At 39.3% G+C, this 25,565-nt stretch overlaps 1 protein-coding gene across 1 annotated transcript in view; it reads left to right on the forward strand.

Moving 5' to 3' along the window:
• The first annotated feature begins 5,123 nt into the window (after positions 1-5,123).
• The window catches only part of LOC127226198 (coiled-coil domain-containing protein 150-like), a 79,106-nt gene continuing 58,664 nt past the window's right edge, over positions 5,124-25,565 (forward strand). Inside the window, 2 exon segments of the mRNA XM_051190127.1 lie at positions 5,124-5,341; positions 21,393-21,556. Coding sequence (XP_051046084.1) covers positions 5,267-5,341; positions 21,393-21,556 — 239 coding nt within the window. The 5' untranslated portion in view covers positions 5,124-5,266.

A 25,565-nucleotide genomic window follows, 5' to 3' on the forward strand; every position in this document is an offset into this window, starting at 1 on the left:
TCTGTGAGTTTCAGGCCACCCAGGGCTACACGAGAATGAATCAATCTAAAAGAGAAACAGAGCTAGCACATTTAATCCCAGCACTAGAGAGTATATAAGGAAGAAGCAAAGGGTCTCATGTGAGAGACCTCCATTTCAGCCTTGGTAGAGGTAAAAGCTGCTGGCTGGCTACTTTGCTTTTCTGATCTTCAGCTTGAACTCCAGTGTCTGCCTCTGGGTTTTTATTATTTGTGTCACACAGTTCTCTCCTTCCAGAATGTGGGGTCTGGGGGTTGAACTCAGGTCATTAGGCTTGGCAGAAGGCATCTTTACTTGCTCAACTATTTTACAGGCTCCCGTTTTTTTCCTTTTAATGACTATGTCAATATACCAGAACTACAGAAGTACTTCAGCCTTCAAAATGTAAAACAGTTGTAGCAATATTGCTATAACATGGCTTTACTTATAAAAACAAAAGAAAACCTACCTGCCCACAAAACTTAATTGGTGGAGCTAAGCAACAAAGACCTCATAAGAGCCACTTTAACTGTTGGGCAATTCAACTCACAGGTCTATTTTTGAAGCCCGGGGGGTTGATTTGCTGGTTCATTAACAGTCCAAGATTCCCCCAAGTCCTAACATCCATATCCAATGTCCATACTCACCAAAAGATATGGGTAGTCTATATAAGTGAGTAACTGGCACAAAATATGAACTATTTGATATTTGCATTTGCATTTCTTAGGTCAAAGAATGCAATTCAATCTGAGGGAAAGTGTTGTAGGGGACTGTGTTGCCATTTTGTGACTATAACAATGAAAAATCAGTGACATTTCTGGAAGAAAGCAGATTGCTTTCTCAGCCTGAAGTCAAGGAATAGGTAGTCAAAAGAACAAAACAATAGTTTCTTCTAATAGAAGCTATTGCGGTAAATAAGGATCAGGATAAACAAATAGGCCGAATAGATGTTTATTTAGGGAGAAATAACTTACAACCTAGACAGATGAACACCAGGAAATTCAACCCGATCTTCTCCTGTCCGAGTCACGCCAGAAAGAGAGAGCGCCTTCCTGGCCCCCTCCTTCCCATTGCTCCACCCCCAATGGGCGTGGTCAGTGCTACAGAAGGACTATCTCACTACAATTTCTCTTTTAGTCTAAAGAAAAGATTTAGGCTTAATACAAAACTATATACAAAACAGTGACTAACAAGTGTGCTCTAAGAAAAGGAAAATCAAGAACAAAATGACCTACATATCTAGTCCTAGGGTGAGGGCATAATGGAGTTTACAATAGAGTTGTCCTAAGCTGGGAAACGTAAGTCTAGTACCTAATATATCTAACTAGGAAGAGAGAATAATAGTTGTGATAGTTTAATCTTCAACCTCATCAAGACCTGAGAAGGAAATTAACAATACTAGAGTAGACAGGAAATGCGGATGGACAACTTCCAAAAGGTGTAGCAAGGACAGAAACAGCAAGCCACCTGAACAGTCACCCTAGGTCTCACAGCGACGTTGGTACACCCAGATTTGGCTAAGGCCAAGAGAACTTGACAGACCACAACAACAGCAGGGAAATAGAATGGCTGTCTTACCCTGACTTGGCAAGGTCAAGTAGTCTTCTATATTTGTCTCCTGCAAGCACATAGGACTGCATGTCCAAATCAGTGGTCAAGGTGGGGGCAATTCTATGCCCAACAGGCCATTAGCTGAGGCGAGAATGAACTCCAGCAGGAGCAACAACAGTGTCCAACATATTTTTGGGAAAGTGTACGGTGCTGTCAGGAGCAACAGTGTCTCATGTCAATGGAGTACTAATATTAAAACATTTAAATGTCATGTTTTGCATGTCTATGAAGTGATTGAAGATTAAGCATCTATATCTGACTAATCTCATAGGTACAGGAAATGTGAGTGAAGATAATCTGTAATACTCGGGAACTTAGCTAAAAAGACTGATTAAAACTTTCCTGAGTAAAGCAGGAACAAATACTTAAACAATTAACTATTTACATATACCTACATGTAAATCCCTAAAATAGAGGTAGAGTACAAGTGTCAAGACAAGAGGTAGAACTATAAAGGGCAGCAAGATAAATATCCCAAATTGTATCAATATACAAAATGTCTTGAATACAGGAAAAGTATACATACATAGAATATGGTAAAAAATAATGTACATAAAATATTATAAGTGGAAACATTTAACACAATATAACAAAATATAAACTTAATTTTACATAGCTTACCACATAAGAATACACAACAATGTAAGCTGTAAAATACTATCTCATTCTTACTCAAATTCTCAAGAAAATAGGCTAATCTACCTATATCCCATCTAAACCATACCTTTACCAACCATTCCCTATTCCTGTCTAAAAGATAAACCCGAGTGTAAGCATCACCCAATCCCAAATAACTAAAACCAACCCAAAGACGATGACTATTATCCCACTTCTGACACCAGATATTGCGGTAAATAAGGATCAGGATAAACAAATAGGCCGAATAGATGTTTATTTAGGGAGAAATAACTTACAACCTAGACAGATGAACACCAGGAAATTCAACCCGATCTTCTCCTGTCCGAGTCACGCCAGAAAGAGAGAGCGCCTTCCTGGCCCCCTCCGACTCCTTCCTCAGGTCACCTCCGCCCATCGCTCCACCCCCCAATGGGCGTGGTCAGTGCTACAGAAGGACTATCTCACTACAAGAAGCATTTAAAATTTACTAACTTATCCACTCATTTTAAAGAAATTTCTGTGCTTACATGTGTTTTCTCATACAGAAGTCAGGACAACCCAGTTTTCTCCTTCCACTGTACTCATCGATGGGCTTTGCAACCAAGGTGCTGACCCATCTAGCCAGACCTAAGTGCAATGTCTGCTATATGTAAACACACACACACACACACACACACACACACACACACACACACACACACCAGAGACAGCGAGACAGACAGAGACAGAGAGAGACAGAGAGACGGAGACAGAGAGAGAATAAATAATTTAAAAAAATTTAAAGACAAAATTCCTTTACTCAAGAGAAGACTGTGGTGATACCTTGCTTGTACAAATAAAGCCTGTCTAAAGGTCAGAGTACGGAGCTTGCCACTAGCTAACCATAGAGGCCTGGAGGTCTGTACAGACAGACAGGAAATGAGGTAGCTGGGCAGAAACAGGATATAAGCAAGGAGAACAGGAACTTGCTCTTTTGTCTGCTGAGACACTACGGAGGTAAGGTGTAGCTGTGGTTTGCTCCTTCTTCTCACCAATCTCAGTGTTTTGCTCTATATCTGACTCTGGTTTTTTATAGTCTAGACTAATTAAGAACTCCATTTACAGGAGGCAAAATGCACTGCAATTAAAAATGGGTAGAGTGTGTCAGGAGAAATAAATCGCAAAGGCAGGCTGAGCTCAAAGGCCTGAATTCTGGGAATAGGGACAGAGAAGCTAGTGGGTGAGGTTGAAACCGTGAGCAGTTTAAGCTTCATCCTGTTTGGTGGGAAAGTATTAGTTCAATGAGTGGAACTATTAAATGGTGTCAAGTGGAGACTGAGATGACCAGACTTACTTAAGATCACCCAAATAACTCTATGAAGGGGACATTGAAAAAAAAAGGATGGAGGAAATTTCAGTGTTGTGGTGAGATAGTATGTGGTCCACATGGGATCTCCAAGGTTTCCATGAATAAAACAATCTTTTTTATGAATGGAATCAGCGTCTTAAAAATTAGTTGAGAATCAGGAAAGAAACAAGAAAATTAATAAATAAATAAAAGTGTGTCCAGTTGCTTCAAACACAAAACCAGAAGCTAAGTTTGGCAGCCCATGTTGAAATACTATCACTTGGGAAGCTGAGACAGCAGAATTTTCTTGGGTTCACATCATATCTGGACTATATTATCATGACTATGGAAAACAAACAAACAAAAATATTCACCAAACCCACAAAATTAGATGTTGAACGTAATGAAATTTTAGTGAAAGAGAAATTGAATCTCTGGCTGTTAAAATTTATTTTCAATACTGAAGATTTTAAATTCACTTTGTAATTGTTTCACTTAAATTCTTATTTGCCACGAGATGAATAGGAGAAAAGTGAGGGAAAAAAACACATTTATTCAATTTATCTTCCCTACTACTGCTTAATAGGAGACTAGAGAAGGTAAATCACCGAAGTCTGGGGTTTTTCTGTGGCGTGCTTACAGGTGTCCATCTGTTTGTTCCACAGAAACATCGTAGGTGATTGGAAGAAAAACTGTATATACACAGAAAATTATCAGCTTTGCTTTTACACTGATGCTTCAGAATGCCTTTTCATTTTTCATGTTTAAAGTGTTATTTGAACTAACATTTCTTCCCATGGATAAGTCACAAGTCTTATGAATATGTCTTAGCAGCTGTGGCTCATTCTTCTCAGTTCAGGCGGTCCCTGGCATCACAATCAAGAATCAGAATACAGAATTAATTCTGTCAAGACACCCACTAAGTAAATGAGAAGGTATCTCGAATTTGACTAGGTTTATTGGAGAGCTGGTTTGTGAGCCAGAAGGAAGAAGGGCTTTAATTGCCCTGTGGGTGGTACCAAGTGCCCTGAAACTCAAGTGAAATTGAATACCATGTTCTTTCACTACTGAAGGTTTTCATAGTGTAAACACATTTACCACAAAACAGAGAAACATGATTTTTATTCTCTTTCCCTCTCCCTTCATTCCTCCCTCCCCTTCTTCAATTTACCTGTCAACAGGTGTCATAATTTATGTTGAAGAGACAGAAAATTAGAATAGGTTTTGTGTGGTTTATTGCCCACCTGCTCATCATCAAAGGGGGCCAAGTGGGATTCTTTTACAAGAACAAGCTGGCACTTTTCACTTTTATTGTCCTTAGCAAAAATCTGTTTCCCAAGTTAGTTGATCCTTTGGTCCTCCTACAACTGAAAACATCTGTTCTTGAACTCGTGCTTTCTACAGGGTGAGCCCAGTTATCTAGGCAAAGCAGACACTTGCCCACGTGCGGAGAGGGCAGCAACTACATTTCCCCCAGCAACTGCATTTCCCAGCATGCCCTGCTGGGAGCACAATGGAGCGTGGCGTCATCCTGGTCACGTGGTGGCGCGTTTCCCGACAGGCTGAGGGATTCCAGCTAGGGTCCCTCCCCAGGTGGAGGGCCCTGCTGGGCCGGGAAAACTACAATTCCCGGCATGCCTCACCTCGGGTGCGCCTGCATATGGAAGCAACCCTGCTGGCGAGCGGGTTGGTTTAAAGTGCTGTTTTAGTCCCATGGAAACAAACCTGCTGGCCGCGAGACGGAGCTACAGGCTGGTGGATGGATTAGGGGTGAGGCTGCAGGGCCTGGTTGGTAAACCGAGGTGGGCGGTGCAGGGGAGAGACCACGCCTCAGATAAAGGCCTCCAGTCCCTCCCTCCAGACCTCCAGGGCCTTGGTTTAACCATGCTTGAGCACAGTGCCTGGCTGAAAATCACCTCAAGCCCAGATGGCCTTGGCTGAACCCTAGCTGCAGGAGGGTGGCCAGTAGCTGAGACCTCTGATCTAGCCACCGTTCCCCGTTTTAAAATATAGTTCGTTGGAGGTTCCTGGGAAGGCCTTTTCGGCATTACCGTAGGTTTTCTACCACTGGTTGTCCTCCCTGACTAGCTTCCTGGACAAGAGGAGTTTTCATTTGTGCATTGTTTCCTGCCTGTGCTGGAGTAGATCTTGTTAAATATTTATTGTCATGTTCGGCACCCACAGCAGCCAAGGCTCTATAATACTAAGCTCTAAAAACAACTAAGTAAAACACCCCACAGAAACCGAAGGACTGCAATCCTACTTGAAGACATATTAATCAACACGGGGCTTGCACAGACTTTGATTTTTTTTTTTTTTTTTTTTTTTTTTTAATGTACTCCCCCAGTGAAATGATAGGCAGGGAGAAGGGGGATTAAGGTCATTTCCAACCAGCTGCTTTTCCGGGCACTGTTTGTAATAGTGTTTTGGTTTTTCAAGACATGGTTTCTCTGTGTAGCCCTGGCTGTCCTGGGACTCACTCTGTAGGCTGCCCTATAGACCAGGCTGCCCTAGAATCCAGCGATCCACTTGCTTCTGCCTCCAGAGTGCTGGGAGAAAAGGCATGTGCCACCACTGACTGGCTCCAGGCACTATTTGGAACATAACACATATCTGTTAGTTTTCTCTAACAGGGATTAAAATTCCCTGCTTGTGGTCAGTAAGATCCTTTCTGATACAGAGAGCAGAAATCTACCACAGCTGGAAAATTTCTTGAGACTTGAATGAATACAAATGTGGCAATGCTACAAATACCATGGTAACACCTTTGCAATGACTTAGTCAATGGTTTGATGAAGATAGCAGGAACTTCACCTTCACAACAAGCCAGGTTAAGACCTCCAATACTTAGGAGGAAATTTTATTTTGCAACCTGAAGAGAAGAACCTGGAGCAAGGAGGCAGAAAGAAACACAAGACCTAAGGTGGGAGGAACCTGAAATACAGCACAATAGGGAGCTTGCCAAGCCCATTTGCTGGTCTGAGCCTTTAATTCTAGCATTGGAGGGTAGAGACCTAAGGATGAGAAGCACAAAGTCATCCTCAGTGCACAGTGAGTTTGAGGGCAGCTTGGGCTACACAAGACCCTACCTCCAAGCATAACTAAATAAATAACTCCCTTAATGAAATGTATTCATCTCAAGCTTCCATGTTTTCTGAGGTCTCAAGAAGGTAGCTCTTTTTCTTTTGCTGCCTCCTTTTCTCTTTTTGATATGGACACCAGCCAAAATAATTTGCCCTTAACCTGGTGGATATTCTCACAGTCTCTGAAAAGGCCCTACTCCATAACTTGTGTAACTCCTCTTACTAGTCAATAGCTGGGCTTGTCTTCTGCCTTTACTTTTGATTCAGAAGCTTAAAAGGCTAACACTAGTCTAAGCATCTCAAGACTACTGGACATTGTATTAAATAGGTGGTTCAGCAGTTGAGAGCACTGGCCGCTCTTCTGGAGGGCATGGATCCATTTCCCACCACCTACTGGGTGATAGATACACGTCTAAGATTATTCTGCATGTGGACATCCAGTTATCCCAGCACCATTTGTTGAAGATGCTTTCTTTTCTCCTGTATATGTTTTTGGCATCTTTGTAAAATATTAAGTGGCTGAAACTATGTGTACTCAATGTTCGGTTCTTCTACGTTGTAGTAGTACCATAATGATCTTATTACTATAGCTGTGTAATGTATCTTAAGTTTTAGAACTGTAATAGCTCTAGCATTGTTCATTTTGCTTAGGATCATTTTGGCTCTCTGGGATCATTTGTGGTTCCATATGAGTTTTAGGATAGTGTTTTTGTATTATTATTATTATTATTTCTGTGAAGAATGAGATGGGGATTTTGATTGGGATTTAATTGAATCTGTAAATAGCTTTTGGTAAAATGGTCATTTTCACAATGTTAATCCTGGTCCAGGAGCATGGCAACTCTTTCCATTTTTAATGTATTTATCCCTTCAAATGTTTAAAGTTTTCATTGCAGAGGTCCTTCTCTTCCTAGGCATTTTATTTTCTTTGAGTATATTGTGAATGGAAATGTGTCCATGATGTTCTCTGTATGCTGGTGATATATGCAAAAGCTATTCATTTGTAGAAGTTGACACTGTATCCTGCTATGTTTCTGAATTTATTTATTGTTTCTAGAAGGTTTCTCTTAGAATTTTTTGGGATCTCTATAGTATATCATCTGCAAATAGGGATAGTTTAAGTACTTCTTTCCCTGTTTGTTTCCCTTTAATTGCTTTCTCTTGCCTTGTTGCTCAAGCTAGTACTTTGAGCACAGTGTGTGGATGGTGGCTATCCCTGTATCTATCATTCCTAACTTCAGTGTGATTTCTTCAAGATTTTAGGATGATGTTGGCTGTGGGTGTCTTGTATGTAGCTTTGAGAATATGTACATATATGTATATATAGTGTTGAAAATGTATTTTTTTCATTCTAGCCCTACATTCTTTAGAACATTTATCATGATAGCATTTTAGATTTTGTTAAAGGCTTTTTCTGTATCTATTGAGGTCATGTGATTTTTGTGTTTTAAGTCCATTTATGTGGTTTATTGCGTTTATTGACTTGTTTATATATTGAATCATCCCTGTATTTCAGGGATAAAATCAACTTGGTAATGATGTATAATCTTTTTGATGCATGTCTATATTTTGTTTAAAGTATTTTAGTGTATATTTTTAGTATGTTCATCAGGAATATTGGTCTTTAGTCTTCCTCCCTCCCTCTCCCTATCCTCCATCCCTTCTCTTCTAACTCTTCCTCCTTCACGGTTTCCATCTTTATCTGCTTTGGTTAATAGAATGTAATAGAATGTTACTGATTTTGTAGAAGTGTCCTGTCCTGTCCTGTCCTTTTCTTTTCTTTTCTGTTTCCTTTTCCTTTCCCTTTCCCCTTCTCCTTCCTTCCTTCCTTCTTTCCTTTTTTCCTTCCTTCCTTCCTTCCTTCTCTTCCCTTCCCTTCCTTTCTTTCTGAATAGTTTAAGAAGGACTGGCTTATGTGGGTACTTTGAGACTGTTCTTTGAATGTCTGCTAGAATTTTGCTGAAAATCTGTCTGGCTCTGAACATTTTTGGCTGGAAGACTTTTTATTATTGTTTTAATCTCCTCATTTGGTATGGGTCTGTTTAAGTTATTGACTTCTTAGCTTAATTCTGGTGATTTGTCTGAATCTAGAAATTCATTTGTTTCTTTTGGTTTTCACATCTTAATGGAGTGCAGGTTTTTTAAATATTATGAATTTCTTGGTGTCATTTGTAATGTTTCCCTATTAATTTTTTATTTTGTTAATTTGGGTCCTGACTTTCTTTTGGTTAGGTGGGTCAGTGGTCTGTCAATATTGTTTACTTTTTCAAAATAATCAGCTCTTAAATTTGTTGATTCTTTGTATTGGTTTGTTGTTTCTACTTCATGGATTTCTGTTCTGATTTTTATTTCTTGCCATTGGCTGTGTTTGGATTTGGTTTATTTTTGTCTTTCCAACGTTTTGGGTTGCATCATTAGTCATTTAGTCATACTCCTTCTGATTTTCTTTAGTGTAGGCACTTAGAGCTATACATTTCCCTCATAGGACTGACTGTTTCATTGTGTCCCAGAGGTTTTATTGTCTTTTGTTTTATTTTCATTTAGTTCCAGTGTCTCTTTGTTGATTTTTTTCTTTTACCCTTTATTCATCCTTTAATGAGTTGTTTAATCCCTTTGACTTCATGTATTTACTAGAGATTTTTTTTTTTTGCTGTCATTTTAAATTTTATTGCATTATGGTCAGATAGGATACAAAGAGTGAATTCTTTCTTTTTTTGAGTTTGTAAAGATGAGTTATTGTATCTCAGGATGTCATCTATTTTCAGAGAAGCTTGTGTGTGCCACTGAGTAGAATGTATATTCTTTGATGTTTGGGTGTAATATTCTGTAGATAATTAAGTCCATTTCATATATCAGTTAATTCTGATGTTTCTCTATTTTTTTGTCCAGCTGACCCATCTATTGGTGAATGTAAGGCATGAAATTGCCTGACGTTAATGTGTTGAAGTTAATCTTTTTCTTTAAATCCAGAACTCAATTTTTTTTTTAATGAAACTGGGCACCCTGGAGTTTGGTGTGTGTATATGTTTAGGATTGTTAAATATTCTCCATTAACTCTTCCCTTGTTTAGAATGAAATGTTCTTTTGATCTCTTCTGGTTAGTTTCAGTTGAAGTCTGTTTTATCAGAAAATTAGGATGACAGTGCTTGCTTCTTGGTCTACTTTGATTGGAGTACTTTTGTACATCTTTTTACTCTGAGAGTACCTATCTTTAAGATGTGTTTCTTGTAGGCAACAGATGGATTTTGTTCCTTGATCCATTCAGTCAATTTGTACCCATTGATGGGAGAATTGAGGCCATTGATGCTTAAAGTTATTACTGCAGTGTGTATATTGGTAAGTACATGGGTGTGTGTGTGTGCTTTGTTTTATCGAGACAGGATTTCTCTGTGTAGCCATGATTGTCTGGAATTTGCTCTGTAGACCAGGCTTGCCTCAGACTTGGAGGTCTGTCTGCCAGCCTCTGCCTCACAAAAGCTGGGGTTAAAAGTATGTGCCACTGCTGCCTGGCATTTGAAATGTGTGTGTTAAATTGTAGTCACTGTATTGTTGAGTTTTGGTGGCAGTTTTTGTATTTTTGGTGGTATTTTGTGTTTTAATAATTATAGCTTTCTATTTTTTTTTCCCATGGTGTCTTTGATGTGTTTGTTCCACTCTTCAACCTGAAATAAAGCTTTCTGTATTTCTTTATGTTTGGTTTGTTGGATATACATTCTTTTTGTTTAGGCTGTTTATGTCTTGGTAAGTTTTTCTTTCACTTTCAATCATGGCAGATTGTTTTTGCTGGGTATATTATTTAGTTTGGCCATTATCGTCTTTTAGGTTTTGAAATACATTGCTCCAGGATCTTCCAGCTTTCGAAGTTTCCACTGGGAAGTCAGTTGTTACTCTGATGGCTTTTCTTTTATATATGACTTGTGGTTTTTTTTTTGTTTGTTTGATTGTTTTGTTTTGTTTTTTGCCATTACAGCTTTCAATACACATTATTTGTTAAGTATACTTAGTATTGTAACTGCCATGGGGTTTTCTTTTCTGGCCTTGCCTTGTTATGATCTATGTATTTCTTGTATCTGTATGAGTATGTCTTTCCTCAGGTTGGGGAAGTTTTTTTCTGTGGTGTTGAAGATCTGGTCTCTGCCACTGACTTGGGATTCTTCTCCTTTGTTTATGCCTATTACTTAAAGATTTGGTTTTCCCATGGTGTCCTAATGCCCTATGTTCCTTCCTTCTCTCTCTCTCTCTCTCTCTCTCTCTCTCTCTCTCTCTCTCTCTCTCTCTCACTCTCTCTCTCCATCTCCATCTCTCCCTCCCTCCCCTTTTCTCTCCCTCTGTGTTTCTCTCTCTCTTTCTCTCTCTCTCTCTGTTTAATTTTTCAGATTCCTGGCTTATTTGGTCTAGATCCTCTCTTCTCCTTGATTCATTCCATTTGCAAGGCTTTTGAGATTCTCGTTGAATTATTGGATTTTTTAATTCCATCTCCATCTGATTCCTGGTTTTTATTGATGAGATTAATTAGATTAACCTTTGTATCTTCTTTAAATTCCTTGAATTCTTCAATGTTATTTTAAGTTCTGTTTCCTGGAGTTCATCCAGGTAGTTCTCATTGGCAAACATTTCTATAGGAGTGGTAGGATTTGTAGAGAAGATACTGGTTTGATCTTTCCCATTATCTGTAATTCCTGTGAGGAAATCTGGACATGTGGGTTGTTCTGTGTAATGTCTTTTTCTGTCCTGTTAGCCAGCTCCTAAATGATGACATGGAGAGTTCTTATTAATTATGAAAGCTCTGTCTATAGTGTAGGCTTGTTCCTAACTAACTTAACCCATTTATATTAATCTACATTATATCACATGTTACCTCTCTTCCATCTTGTACTCCCTGCTGCCTCTGAGTGTCTTCTGGCATCTCTTGTGTGACTAGATTCTTCTCTTTTCTTTCCCTGGAAATACTGCCTGTACTTCCTGCTTAGCTATTAGCCATTTAGCTTTTTATTATACCAATCACAGAAAATACATCTTCATATAGTATACAAATATCCCACAACATTTCTACCTTTTTAAATAAAAAGGTTTTAACTCTGACATAGTAAAATTATATACAGTAAGAACAATTATAAGGTAAGAGATACATTTACAATGTCCAGTTCATTTTTATTTGGCAAATTTGGAGAAAGTACTATATTATCTATCCTATCTTAGTGAGTCTAAAGTTTTGTAACTTAACCACTTTCTATCCTAACTTGTATTACCAACCCAACTATCTTTTTAGACCTCAAAACATTTTCTTAGATAAATAATTTTAAGCTTTTATGTCTCTCAGCTTTATATACTCTATATCTCTTTTTTTCTGAATTTGTTAAAAGGAAAACTGTATAACTATCTTGTCTTCAAGTCTATCAGAGACCCAAAAGTCTCTGCCTGTTTACTCTGCCAGAGTAAACAGGAAATGCAGAGCAAACAGCTTCCAAAATTATAAGAGTGACAGAGACAGCTTACTTCCTTGACAGCCACCCCAAGGTTCCTCTGCAGCCATCTTTGGCCTATAGGCCTAGAATATCTGACAGGTTTTTTTTTTTTTTTTTTTTTTTTTTTTTTTTTTTGTGAAGCAGGAATTTTGAAGGACTGTCCTCCCTTGTTTTGTCAAAGTTCAGCAGTTGCCTTCTTTTGTGTTTTTCTTGTCTGGTTTGGACACCATTCTGTTTACAGTCGATGTAAGGGCAGTTTCTTTGCCTAATGGCTAACTTTGTCATAAAGAAAGCAAACTTTATATGGAGGTTCTTCTACTTTTGGAGTAAATTAGTGCTATCAGTAGCAGACATGCCTCATTGTCATGAAAAGCCTTATGTTATTGAAACATCTTAAGTGCCATATTCTGTAGGCGTCTGAAGTACTTGAAGACCATCTATGTATCTAAAATATATCTCTGTATGACCTTGAAAACATATCTAACATGTTTGATTGTTGTAGATGACTAACGACTAACCTGCATTTCTTAATTATCTTAAATGGTTCATAATAATAGCTTTCAAGGACTAGAACTTTACATTGCATTTTTAATGAGTTATATAGTTACAATAACATAAATAAGAGTAGGAACATATATACAGCATAACAAAAATAACCTTAAACATGTATTAATATATAACAATACCTTAATCAAGAATTAATATATAACAATACCTTAATCAAGAATCAAGAAACATATATAGAGTATGCTCTAACAAAAAAATAACCTTAAATTTGTGTCAGTATACAAAAATCCATACCAATGTTAAGTATTTGAGACTAGTGATTTAGAAGTACACTTAATAATCCATCCTTTTATCCTGTCATTTCTATACTTTATCCCCCTTTTTCCTTCAGAAAGAAATCCCTGAATATAATCCCCTTTGTTTAGCTTTTTTCTGACCATTGCCAAAGACAACTTGTAACCAACCCTCCTAAACAATGATAAACATCCATAACCCACCAAATGACCAAAAACTATCCATCCCACCTCTTTGGAATGTGGGTCTCAAGTTCTGTAGACAGCTTCCTTTTGTCTGGGGGCTATGGCATCTTTAGGGGACCCTGAGAAAATTGGGATAATGGTAAAGTTCTGGGAAAGCTAGTTGTATTGTTTTTTGTTTAGTCTCTGTGTTATAGTAAAGTGAAGAGCTTTTCTGAAGCTTTGGCTGGATGGTCTATGAGGCTGGATCATCTGAGCTAGCAGCTTTAAAATTGTTCTTGATGCAGAATTTTGAGGAAATAACAGAGGAATTCTGAGAATCTGGATCAACTGGGCTACTTGTCTTTATTGGTGTCTGGTCCTTTTTTCTGAAAACACATACACTTTTATTATTTATTTATTTATTTATTTATTTATTTATTTATTTTGGAGCTGAGGACCAAACCCAGGGCCTTGCACTTGCTAGGCAAGCACTCTGACACTGAGCTAAATCCCCAACTGCAACACACACCATATACATATACATATATGTATGTATGTATATATGTGTATATATATGTACATATGTGTGTGTATTAACACAATTATGAAATGTGCAGTGTGCACAAGTCAGTTAAAGAAGTTTTTTTTTGTTTATGTTTGAGCAGGTAAAAGGCATCTGTTAACTTTATGTTTGTTTGGACTGTATAACCAAACTTCTATCCATGTTATATGAAAAGATAGATGGCCTATAATAAGTCACAAGGATTCCATAACCAACAAGATTTATCATGTCTCATCAAGCCTCAGAACTGTTTCCATGTAGAGATATCAGCATATATATATATCACCTGTTGTGTAGTCTTTCTTGGTTGCTTTTTTCATGTCTGTAGCTAAGATTTTTAGGAGGTCTCCCCCAATCAAATCTGATCCTCATTAATTTTGAAGAGAACCACAGCTTTTTGTGTCCTGTGGAAACAAATGCATAACCTCTCCCACAATGTAATATATTTTCTGACTTCCGTTTTGAAGTAAGACATTTTTAAAATTATAGTTTGGTTCAATTTAGCAGTTTGTTTTGCCCAATGTCTCTCAGCAGCTATTGCTTTTTGTACATTAGCATTTAAAAACTTCAAAGTTAATAAAGCACCATACAGAATCCAGACACCCTGTGTATTTTCCATCTTTATTCTTTTTATATTATCTTTTATTTAAAGACTTTATTATTTTAAAACTATTTTTTATGACTATGTATACCTATTTTCTTTTCTTTAGCATCTAAGCACATTTTAAAGCATACTCTACCTGTTCAAAGGTTTTCATGGTCTGAATCTGACTTTCTGTGCATCTGCAACATTCTCTGACCCTGAGACGATCCTTAAATGGCCATGCCAGACTGGCTCCAGCCCCATAGCTTCTCTGAGAGTCTAGCCTCATGCCCAATGCCTTACTGCCTCAGCCTTGGGAAGATGCCATGTCTGCAATGTGGCAGGCATTTTTACCTAGCACACTGGCTGCTCAAGTGCTCTATGGAACAGCAGGGCCCCTTAGCCAAGTTTCTATAGGCCAAGCCTACCCAAGAGACCACTGTCTCAGGCCCTATATAAGAGCCTCCATTTTGGATGCCATATGTAGTTTTTCTGTCAGCTTAGTGGCTACACATGAATCTACTAATATTTTTAATTCCACAGCTTCTCAGGCAGTGCCTTGCCAGCCAGTCAGGCCATACCTGTTCCTGCTGCTGTCATATAGGTGTAAATTAAGTCTGTTTTATTCTATTTATCATTAAGCCTCAGAAGTTAAAGGCTGGGGTAATAACCTGCTAGCTCAGAGAGGCTGAGTAGCACATCTAGCTGACCTTGTTTTTTTTGGCCAGAGACATGTCTTTTCCCTCTTCCCAGAACCAAGAGGAAGCTCTAAGTCCCTGCCCTTTCTTTCCTGTGTGTCTCCTGGCCACACAGGCATCTCTATGGCCAATTTGGGTTAGCTAGTTACTGGCTCCTCCCCCCAGTTCAGGTTATAATTTTATTGGGTAGTCTCAGGAGTGTGATCAGAATATCTCACAATAGTTCTGAGTTTGTTATAGACAGAGTAGGTGTGGAGCAGATTGTGTCTAGAAGTTGGAAATGGCTTGGGGTGGAATGAAGTAAGGTAGACAGAGGGAATTGGACAGGTATACAAGGATGTGCTTTCTGTTCCAAGCCTCTCTGGGTGGAAATGTTGGATATGATGTGTGAGAGTCCTGTTGTTTTGGGATCATGGGTCAGTGTAGAACTGCTTTTCAATGAAGGCTCACTTAAGCTGGTGCACTATGGGACATAGGCTAAATGTGTGTTGTTAAGTGGTCAGATTAGGCTGGGACAAAGTAGGTGGGACCCAGGGTAGACCCTGGAGGAGAATGTGGGAAGTCTGGGTACTGAGTCTAGTTTTATCATCTATATAGAAATAAATATGTGACTAAACATGTTTAATTTTTCTTAATTTTCAGTTTTCTAGCATAGAATCCTGAATATATATCCATATATTATGTGTATTTTTACCACCCCCTTTACTACTGTTTGTGATTTGAAATGATGTAGTGCATTTTTTTACTGTTGCATGGTATTCTTTTGCACAATTTTGAATGGACACTTGAGTAATTACAATTTAGAACTATTATAATTAATGTTTATCAACATGCTTATATAAATACCCTGGCATGCATATGAAAAGTAAATGAGTTGTTTTTAATAAAATCTTGAGATAGTACTTATTATTGCTACTGTCAAGCATACAAATTTAGAATTAAAGCAGCAATCATTCTGGTGTCCTTGGCAGAAACAATGAAACATGGGTGTTCTAAGGTATTATCTTTTAGCTGGAATGTTAGCAATTAAAGACAGATTCTTTTCTTTTAAAGTCCCATTTCTTAGCCTGAGTTATAGAGCTGTGACTCAGAGGATCTGCCACAGGGCCATGGAAAGTGGGAGTGTGTATAGCATTTTGCTGCCCATATTTTGGGCTTATCAGATCCAGAGGATGGGAATGAATAATTGCAACAAAAATGAGAAACGTCAACTTTTAAGCTTCACTTCAGCACACACATTTATTATATTATATGCCAAGTCCTTATCTCACACTTCCTTTAGCATTCCCCTAGTTACAGAGGGGATCTCCTTGGTGATTGCCAAGGCTGTCCTCTCATTGCTCAGCCATCCCTATGCTGCAGTTGCTTCCAAGGGCTCCTAAGCTGGACATTGAATTTTGTTTCCCCATGGTGGTGTGAGTCATGTGTCATGTGGGTGGGAGATAGGGGGTTGTTGTTGAACAAGAGTTTTCATATACCCCTATAACTTCCTATTACTAAACTCCTAAAATAGATTTGTTTGAAAATGTACCCCTTACAATGGCCAGTCAGTCATTGCCCACTCTCACCTCTTCTGTTTCACTTTATAATAAACTCTACCTTCCTTCTCCACCATGTTTCCTGTCTCTCTGAATTCTTAATGGAGATCACGGGACTGGGGAGTGTAAGGAGTAGGTTTTTCCTCCCACTGCTGGTCTTGTCCCACTGCCACGCCAGCCCCAGTTAACACACCGAGACTCTGTATTTGATATAATGCTGTTGGCCAGTTGTTTCTTATCAGCTAGCTCTGTCTTAAGTATTAACCCATTTCTGTTAATCTAATATTTCCACGTGCTTTCATCTTACTGGGGAATGGGGCCTGCATCTGGTCTCCCCAACCTCTCCATGTTGACTCCTCCTTACTGCTTCCTCTTTCCTCCTTGTCTCCTAGTCCCTCCTATCTTCCTTTTCCTATTGGCCAACAGTACTTTATTCATTAGCCGGTATGAGAAACATATTTACAGAATGACATCTCCCATCAGGGGAGCTGAGGAGAGGCCTGAGGGCCTCTGATCAGGCAGCTTGTTTTGTTTACCTCTTCATTTTATAAACAGAATGGCAGAGTTGGTGATGCCTGTCATGGGGGATGCCAGTGAGCAGGGGTAAGAACTGAATCTTTGGTAAAGAACTGTGCTTTATTCAGAGAGTCAGCAATCTGGGGGGATGGAAGATTAAAATTCCTTCCACATCTGCTTTCCCCTTTTCATCTGCAACCAGAACCTTCTGTAGGAATGGAAGAGAGAGAAAAAAATTCCAAAGTTGAGTGTTTTCTGTATGGTGAGTGGTGATCTTTGCCTCTGAGTCAAGGGCTTAGTTTCCTTCACATTTCCCTTGTTATTGCTACTGTGCAATGGGATTTTCACACTTTAAGGCCACTGAGTCTCACCTTCCGAGGCATTCCAAACTGTTAAAGGTATACATGCAGATTCTACAAATGTTCCCTTATAGAGAATACAAAAGTGTCACTATTGCTCCCTCCTGTCCTTTACTCTTGTATCGTTTTCCCATTGGCTATTGCCTGAGAATAGTAATATGGAGTGGAACTGGCAGCCCAAGAAAGTCTCTCTGTGTGCTGAATGCAGCAGGGCAGACAGACTGGGGCTACCCAAGCAAGCCTTTTGGAACTCTGTTGATTATATGAATTCCCAACTGCAAGGCTTAGGGTGTAGAATTTGTTGGTCTTGTATTTTGGCTTTACTTTGGTTTAATTGTTTTTTTCATAGCCTCAGTTGTTCCCATTTTGGAATAGAAATATTTACTCTGTGACATTCTATGTTTGAAGTGTGCATCTTTTGATGTAGCATAATTAAGAGACTTTGGACTTTTAAGGTTATACTGACTGTTATACTATAAAGCAATCATGAACCTTTGAAGACAAGGGTTAAAAGGTTATGGCTTAAAGATGTTTTGTTGTCAAGTTGACAAGGAATGGAATTATGGTTAGTGTTACTAATTTGACAGAATCCAGAATAACCTAGAAGATGGGCCTCTGAGCCATGTTTATGGATCATTTTCACCATCACATGACAAGAGCTTTGGACTCTATAAAATAAAGTGAAGTTGGCAGTAGCTGGGTTTCTTCTTGGTGATTATGAATACAAAGTTACCAGATGTTTTGAGCTGTGGAGCTCCCACTGTCTTGACTTCCCTTGCACAGTGGATTGTGTCATGTGCTGTGGAAGAAAATAACCCCCCACCCCAAGTTGTTTGTGTCAGAGTGTTTTATTATAGCATCAGGAACAGAGACTCAGATGCTGGTGAACGAACCATGTCTCTGTTTTTATGTAAGTACTGTATGGGTGTCTTACTTTTCAAATGCTGTGACAAAACACCATGACCAACAACTTAGAAAAAGGAGGTATTTAATTTGGGAGTTAGAACCCATGACTATTATGTTGAAGAGTATGATAGGCAGGCAAGCATGGAGCTTGAGCTATAGTTGAGATCTCACATATCTATCTACAGGCAGGAGACAGAGAAAGCTAACTGGGAAAGATTCTTGAAATCTCACAGCCCACCCCAGTGAAACAACTCATCTAACAAGGCTACACCTCGTTACATTTCCTAAATGGTTCCACCAGCTGGGAACCAAGCATTCAAACCACCACAATGCTGACTGCAGGAGAGCTTTGAAAACTTGGCCTCATATGGGAGAAAGAAGTGACAGGGGCTATAATTTCTGTTCTTTTAAATCAGAAAACAAAAAGTCTTCCCAGAATCTTTGTTCATTTCTGCTTGAAGTCTTGTTGGCTGGCATGCATCACCTGGATGTGCCAGCTGCAGAGGGTGCTGGACATGTCATCTTTCCAGTGTCATTTGGAGAGAAGACAAAGACAGTGGTGCCTGCACAAGCCTCATGAAACACCCCTTCTATTTTTCTCTGCCCCTGCCTCCAACTTTGTAAACAAATCAAGATTAGTAGTTGACATAAAATAGTGGCAGTAACTAAGTGTTATTTCTTCTCTGCACTCATCTGTATGGCTTAGATTGTTCTAGCCTTGTTAGACCTGTATTTTGACAGCAGAACCAGTTCTGTAAGGTTACTTTAGTACCTGCCTTCCTGCTTCACGAGAAATACCATCCTGGCTAATGTGGGAGCATGACTAGGAGTCTCCACATCCTATGTTTTTTGTTTGTTTGTTTGTTTTTTTCTTGCAGGAGTATCAGTGTGGTCTGAATGAGAATAGTTTTCATGGCCTCATATATTTGAATGCTTGGGTCTCAGTTGGTAGAACTGTTTGGGAAGGATCAGGAGATGTGTCCTTATTTGAGGAGGTGTATCACTGAAGGCAGGTTTGAGATTTCAAAAGCTCACACCGTCACCAGTTAGCTTGTTAGCCCTGCCTCATGTTGTCTCATCATGTAAGTTCTAGGCTAATGTTCAAACGCCATGCCTTCCTGCATGCTGTCACACTCTCTATCATGATAGTCATGGATTCTAACCCTGTCAAGCTGTAAGCCCCTTCTACAAGTTGCCTTGGTCATGGTGTCTTATCACTGCAATAGAAAAGTCCGACAAATGTCCAGAAACTCCATTAACATTTGTCTATGTCTTTGTCTTCTGCTTTACAAATTGAAGACATGAAAAAGTTAATAGATTTAAGCTTTCCTTCATGCCCATAAGCTGGAGACACTGGGCAGTAGACACAATGTGAGATGTGAGTAATTTTCTTCCTTTTAGGGTCATGATGTTCTATGTGCTTTGTAGTTATTCTGCCACATCTCCATTTGTGATCTTCCTCAAACATTTCAGTGGCTCTCGTAGGCCAGGCTAGCCAAGAATGGCCTTGAACTTGTGATTATCCTGTCTTTACCTTCCAAGTCCTAGCATGGCATGTACTACCAAGTCACGTTTATGTAGCACTGATGACCAAACAGGGATACACTGCAAAACACTCTGCTGATAAACTTTATCTCCCTAATCCTCAAACATTCTAGTAGTACAATAATATTTTTTCTTTGTTTTGTTCTTTTTTGTTTTGTTTTGTTTTTTTCTATGCATAAGTGTACTATGTACTCTTAAATGGACATCTTGCTAAAACATGTCCTACTTCCCCTTAATTTCACTCATTATAGGAAATGGGCCTAGGGAAATTTGCCATTAATACCTGAAAAGCGTTTTTACTCCTATTAGGAAAATGAGGTCATAAGATGTCTTTGAACACTGCTGCTTCAGTGTAGACAAAGAATAAGCTAATAATCATAATTGTCTTATTTTTGTATGCAATATGTCTATTTGTAGTGTGTGTGCATTTGGAGGCCATAGGTTAGCCTCAGGTCACATTATTTTTTGAGACAGGATCTGTCACTTGCTCTGGAATTTACCAATCAGACTAGGCTGGCTGACCAGCAAGCTCCAAGAAGTCTTGTCTCTGCTTCTGCAGTGCTGAGCTTATAAATGTGCAGCCACCATAGCCAGCTTTTTACATGGATTTGGAGCCTGAACTCAGGTCAAGGAAGGAAAACAGAAAGTCCACTAGTGCAGAGATGCTCTTTCCCCACTTCATGCCCACTGTGTTACGAGCTGTTCTACTCTACAATACCTTTCTCATGATGCTGGGCTGAAGCCTCTTAGTTTGTGAACCAAAGAAGGCCCTCCTTTTAGTTTTCCGCAGTAATTTGTTGTAGTAACAAAAAGTCTAATGCATAAAACTTAAGAGAGAAGGGTTTATCATAGCTCACATTTTTCTAGTTTTGGGTCTGTGTTCACTTGGCCCCATCACTGTGGTCCTGTAGCAAGGTAGAGAGAGCATCATGACAGGATAGCAGAGCACCGCTACTCTCTGGGAGGCAGTGGGAGAGATAAGTGGGAATCTAGGCAAGCGGTGCTTTTGACAGACATGTGCCCAGTGTTCTACTGCTGCCTCTAATGAGGTTTTACCTCCTAATAGCTTATTCAGTGTAAATTCATCAGATGATTAGCCCTGTGATGAAGTTAGTGTCCTCAAAATCAGTCTTCAGTAATCGGATCTACCATGCTGAATACCAAGGCTTCAGCATCAGTCTTTTGGAGGACACTTAATAAACTATGATGTTATAATAGGAGTAAGTAGTAACAATAGAGAAATGCCCTTCAAATGTCTAGGTCCCTAGTATGTGACAACTAATAACAAATAGGGTAGACTAGATTGTGATGTGATAGCAGAGTACTCAACAATCTCAATAACTTAGCACAGTTATGTAGATCTGCTGTTCAGTATGTTTCATGTCATTGTCACTCTGGGACCCTGGCCCATGGAGCAAATCTATCTGGGATGTTGATTATCTCATGAAGGAGGTGGGGGTGGGGAGATGGTGAATGAGAAGTTGGATTTTAAAGCTTCTCTTCATATCTGAGCAAACAAAGCCATATCCATTCCCTGGTAAATAAGGAAAAAAGAGCCTGTGACTGTTTCCAACAGTGGGAGAACCTCCTATGCTAATATTGTAACCATGTGACCTTAGATGCATATGGAATCTACAGTGTGCAGACCAGTCCTGTCTCCAACTCATATCAACGCCACAGCGTCTGAAACATTCACAATACTTCAGCAGAAGATGAGAATTGTTGAGGAACAGACCAGTTCTCTGAGAGATGACCTAATAATGCTGGGCTATGGTGACAAACGGTAACAGACAAATTAACTCGATAGCTTCAGTTTGAAGAATTTAAATTTGATGCTTAGTAAAAAGCAGATGTACATACTTTTGGAAAATTTTTCCATATGAACTTTGAAGCAAACATGTTTTTTAGATAGAGTTGCTATTCTATGATAGAGGTGTGATTTTTAACATTTTCTGTTGTTGTGATAAAATACCTTACAGAAGAAATGGCTTATTTGGTGCTTACTGTCCTTGGGGCTATGGGTCCATGATAGTGGGCTAGAGTTAGATAGGAAGCAAAGGCAGCTGGAGCAGCAACTGGGAGCTCACTTCCTGAACAACAACCAGGAAACAGAAAAGATAGTGGGGATGGCAGGAGCCTTTTGAAATCTCAAAGTCTACCCTCAGTAACCTACTTCTCTAACAAGTCCACACTCTAACCCTCCCCAGACAGGACTGTCAGCTGGGGATGCAGTACTCAAATGCCTGAGACTTGTGGGCAAATCTCATTCAGAGCACACCAGATGTTAGTGGACTCTTTGTTGCTATGACAGAATGCCCTTTAAGACATCCTAAGGGAGGAAGGGTTCACTTTTGGCTCACCTCTTCAGAATTTAAATTCTTGGTGCTTGGCCCTATCACTGTGGGCCTGAGCTGAGGCAAAGTGTCATAGAAGAGAAGACTTAGAGGAGCAGACCTAGTGCCTCATAGCAGCTGGAAAGTGGGAGATACAGATTTCCTTCAGTAGTCCCCAGCTCCTGATGGTGTCTTCAGTGTGAACTCATCTATGTTAACTCTCAGTTCTGTTACTTTTGAATAGTTGGATCCACCAGCTGGGTACCTATGTCTTAGACATTTGAGCCCATGGGGGAGCACCTTATATACAAACCATAATAGACAGCCACAAACACTATTTTAGATCTTATTTGGAAATTAGTTTAAAGAAAAACTGAAATGATTTGTGCCATTAAGTTGGTCTTCATTTTTTGTATCATATTTATTATAAATTAAAAGACACATTTAAAATCCTTAACCTGTTTCCATGCTTTAGAATGAGAAACTATTGCAGAACTGTTTTTCCCCTGTATTGCTAAAGAATTTTTTGTTGTTGTTTTAAAGTTAGCTTGTTAATGGTAAGGGATATACATGTTTATGCAGCCAATACAGAATTTATTGGTGTGATTTGTTTTAGAAAGATCATATGTATTTTCTGAGTGTCTCACATTACCACATAATAGTAGAATAGTTGCTATTGTAGGGCCCATAAATTACTTTTATCATTTAAAGATTAAATTTATTATAAATGCTGAATATTTTAATAAAACAGGAAATTTCATTATTTTTATTTAACTATTTTTTAAAAATATGAATATATTGCTTCTATGCTAACTTTAATTCCTGTTACCATTATAAAATTAATATTTTACCATGTTTTATGTATTACATGTTTTATGTTGATTTATATAGAAAGTCTTTTTTTTACTTCAAATTAAAATAAACAACCAAATAATATATTAAATAAATAAAAAAAACAACCAAAGGTATGGAAAAATGGCTCAGTGTAAACTGCTTGCTTAGGACCTGAGTTCAGATCCCCAGCATCCACACCCACATTCCCCATCCCATCCCCCACATCCCCTTAGAGCTGGGCATTTCAGTGCTTGTAATCCTAGTGCTGCAGTGGTGGAGAGAAGAGGAAAACTGACCAGTGAGGCTAGCCTAATTGGAGTTACAATTTCAGTGAGAGACCCTATCTCAAAAAAATAAGGTAGAGATTGAGGAAGTCACCCAGTGTCAACCCTCAACCCCTGGCCTGTGCACACATGACATGCATGGCCAGTGCCCCTCCATGCCTGCATGAATGCTATTGCTTTTTGTGGGGATGCTGGGATCCAAACTCAGGATATGGGTGTGGGTGTGGGGAACTGGGGATCTGAACTCAGGACATAGATTTTTCTGCTTACAAGGCAGCACTGGGCTGAGCCACCTCTCCAGAACCCTCTTTATTGTCTTCTAATCATGGTTTAATTCCTTCTCTGATTCGCTGCCTTTTGTTTTTGTTGTTTCCTAATTGCTCTGCTAGGGCTTCTTCAACTCTGCTGGATACTGGTGGTAAAATTAGATATCCTAGTCTTTACTCCATACCTTAGAGGGAAGCCTTCAACTTTTTACAATTGTAGTATTAACTTTGAACCTGTCATTTATGACCTTTACTGTGTTGAGGAACACTCCTCCTATGTGTAGTTTGATGGCAGCTGTTTAATGAAAGGGTGTTGGATTTGTCAATGTTTATTGAAACAGTCATATGGTTTTGTTTGTTAGTGCTTTGCAATAGGTAAGAAAAAGGGCAGGCCATCTAGCTGCAGCTAGATTTCATGTTCTGATTCCTCCACCCTCCGGGTGAAACAGAGAGCAGACATATATTACCTATTGTCTGCACTAACTTGCAAGAGCATCTTTGTCTAATGTTTCTGCTCTCATTTACACTGCACCTCCAATCCTAGGAAATAGCTGTTGGAAATGGGTTCGTGTACCCACCTCTTTATTTTTGGTGGTCTAGGGACATTCAGAAATGTAGAATCTCAAGGCCAGATCTAGGTGGTTAAAGATGTATTTCTTTGTGCAGAATCTATAGAAGTGCGGACACTCAGCCTTAGAATCATTTTAGAAAGGATCTGTAGACCTGTAGTTGTCACAACAGTGAGACTGGGCAATGCTCAGGACATGCTATGCTTCCTTCAGGCAATTGGAGTTCCATAATTTATTTGCTTTGTTACTTCCTGATTTAGTTAGGGTTTCTGTTGTTGTGAAGAGACACCATGACCATGACAACTCTTATAGAAGAAAACATTAATTGGTACTGGCTTACAATTTCAGAAGTTCAGTCCCATTATCATCATGGCTGAAAAACAAAGCAGCATGCAGGCAGACATGATGCTGGAGAAGGAGCTTAGAGTTCTACACCTTGATCTGCAGGCAGCAGGGAGTGAACTGACTCCCACACTGGGTGTAGCTTGAGCATTTGAGCCCTCACTGACACACTGACACACTTCCTCCAACAAGGCCACTCTGACTCCAACAAGGCCACCTTTCCTAACAGTGCCACTCTCTGTGGCATGAAAAATAAAAGACCCGGAGACTGATATTGAGGTTCAAGCTTCAAGCTGACTATCAGAAAAGCAAAGCAGCTGACCACCAGCATCTTACCTCTACCTCAGGCTGATTGGGCTCTTCTCTTCCTGCCTCCGCAAGCTCTCACCAAGTTTCATATTGTAACCTTTCCTCCTTGTGGCTGGAGAATGAATTTCTCTCCGAGACCTTGCTTCTGTCTTATATACTCCCCTAATATTGGGATTAAAGGTGTGAGCTATAATTCTCTTTTAGATTGATTCACTTTTGTGTAGATCTGGGTGGCCTTGGACTCACAGAGATCCATCTATCTCTTAATACTGAGTCCTAGGATTAAATGTGTGTACCACCATCTCCTAGCTTCTGGCTGCTGGAATTAAATGTGTACACCTGGCTTCTATGGCTTGAGGTGACTTTGCTTTTCTGAATCCTCAGTCAAGCTTTAATACATTATGAGTAATATATCACTACAACTCCCTATAGGCCAAACATTCAAACACATGAGTCTATGGGGGTCATACTTATTCAAACCACCACACTTCTGCATGCAAGTTACCTAGAAGCCAGGTCACAGTAAGCATGTGCAGAAAATTTCCTTCAGTGCAGAAACTAGGAGCTATATGTTCTAGCTCCTTTTTGGCAGAGGTCCCTAGGAGTAGACTCTGGTTGTACTTGAACTATTGTTTACAACTGCCTGCTGGTGTTGTGACCTACAAAGACTCTCAAGGGTCCTTCCCTTTCCACCGCAAGAGCTAAGAGAATTTGGATGTGTTCCTTCCCGGGTCATTCAGCAGTGGACTAGCTTCTCTTTAGGTAAATTGGTAGTTGCAGGATAAGCTGGAGAGAAGGCCTGGGAAGTGCTGAGCTCTTCTTTTGGCTTTGGAGCTCCATTTATTGGTCTACTTA

Source organism: Phodopus roborovskii, unplaced genomic scaffold, assembly GCF_943737965.1.
Source record: "Phodopus roborovskii unplaced genomic scaffold, PHOROB, whole genome shotgun sequence".
NCBI lineage: Eukaryota > Metazoa > Chordata > Mammalia > Rodentia > Cricetidae > Phodopus > Phodopus roborovskii.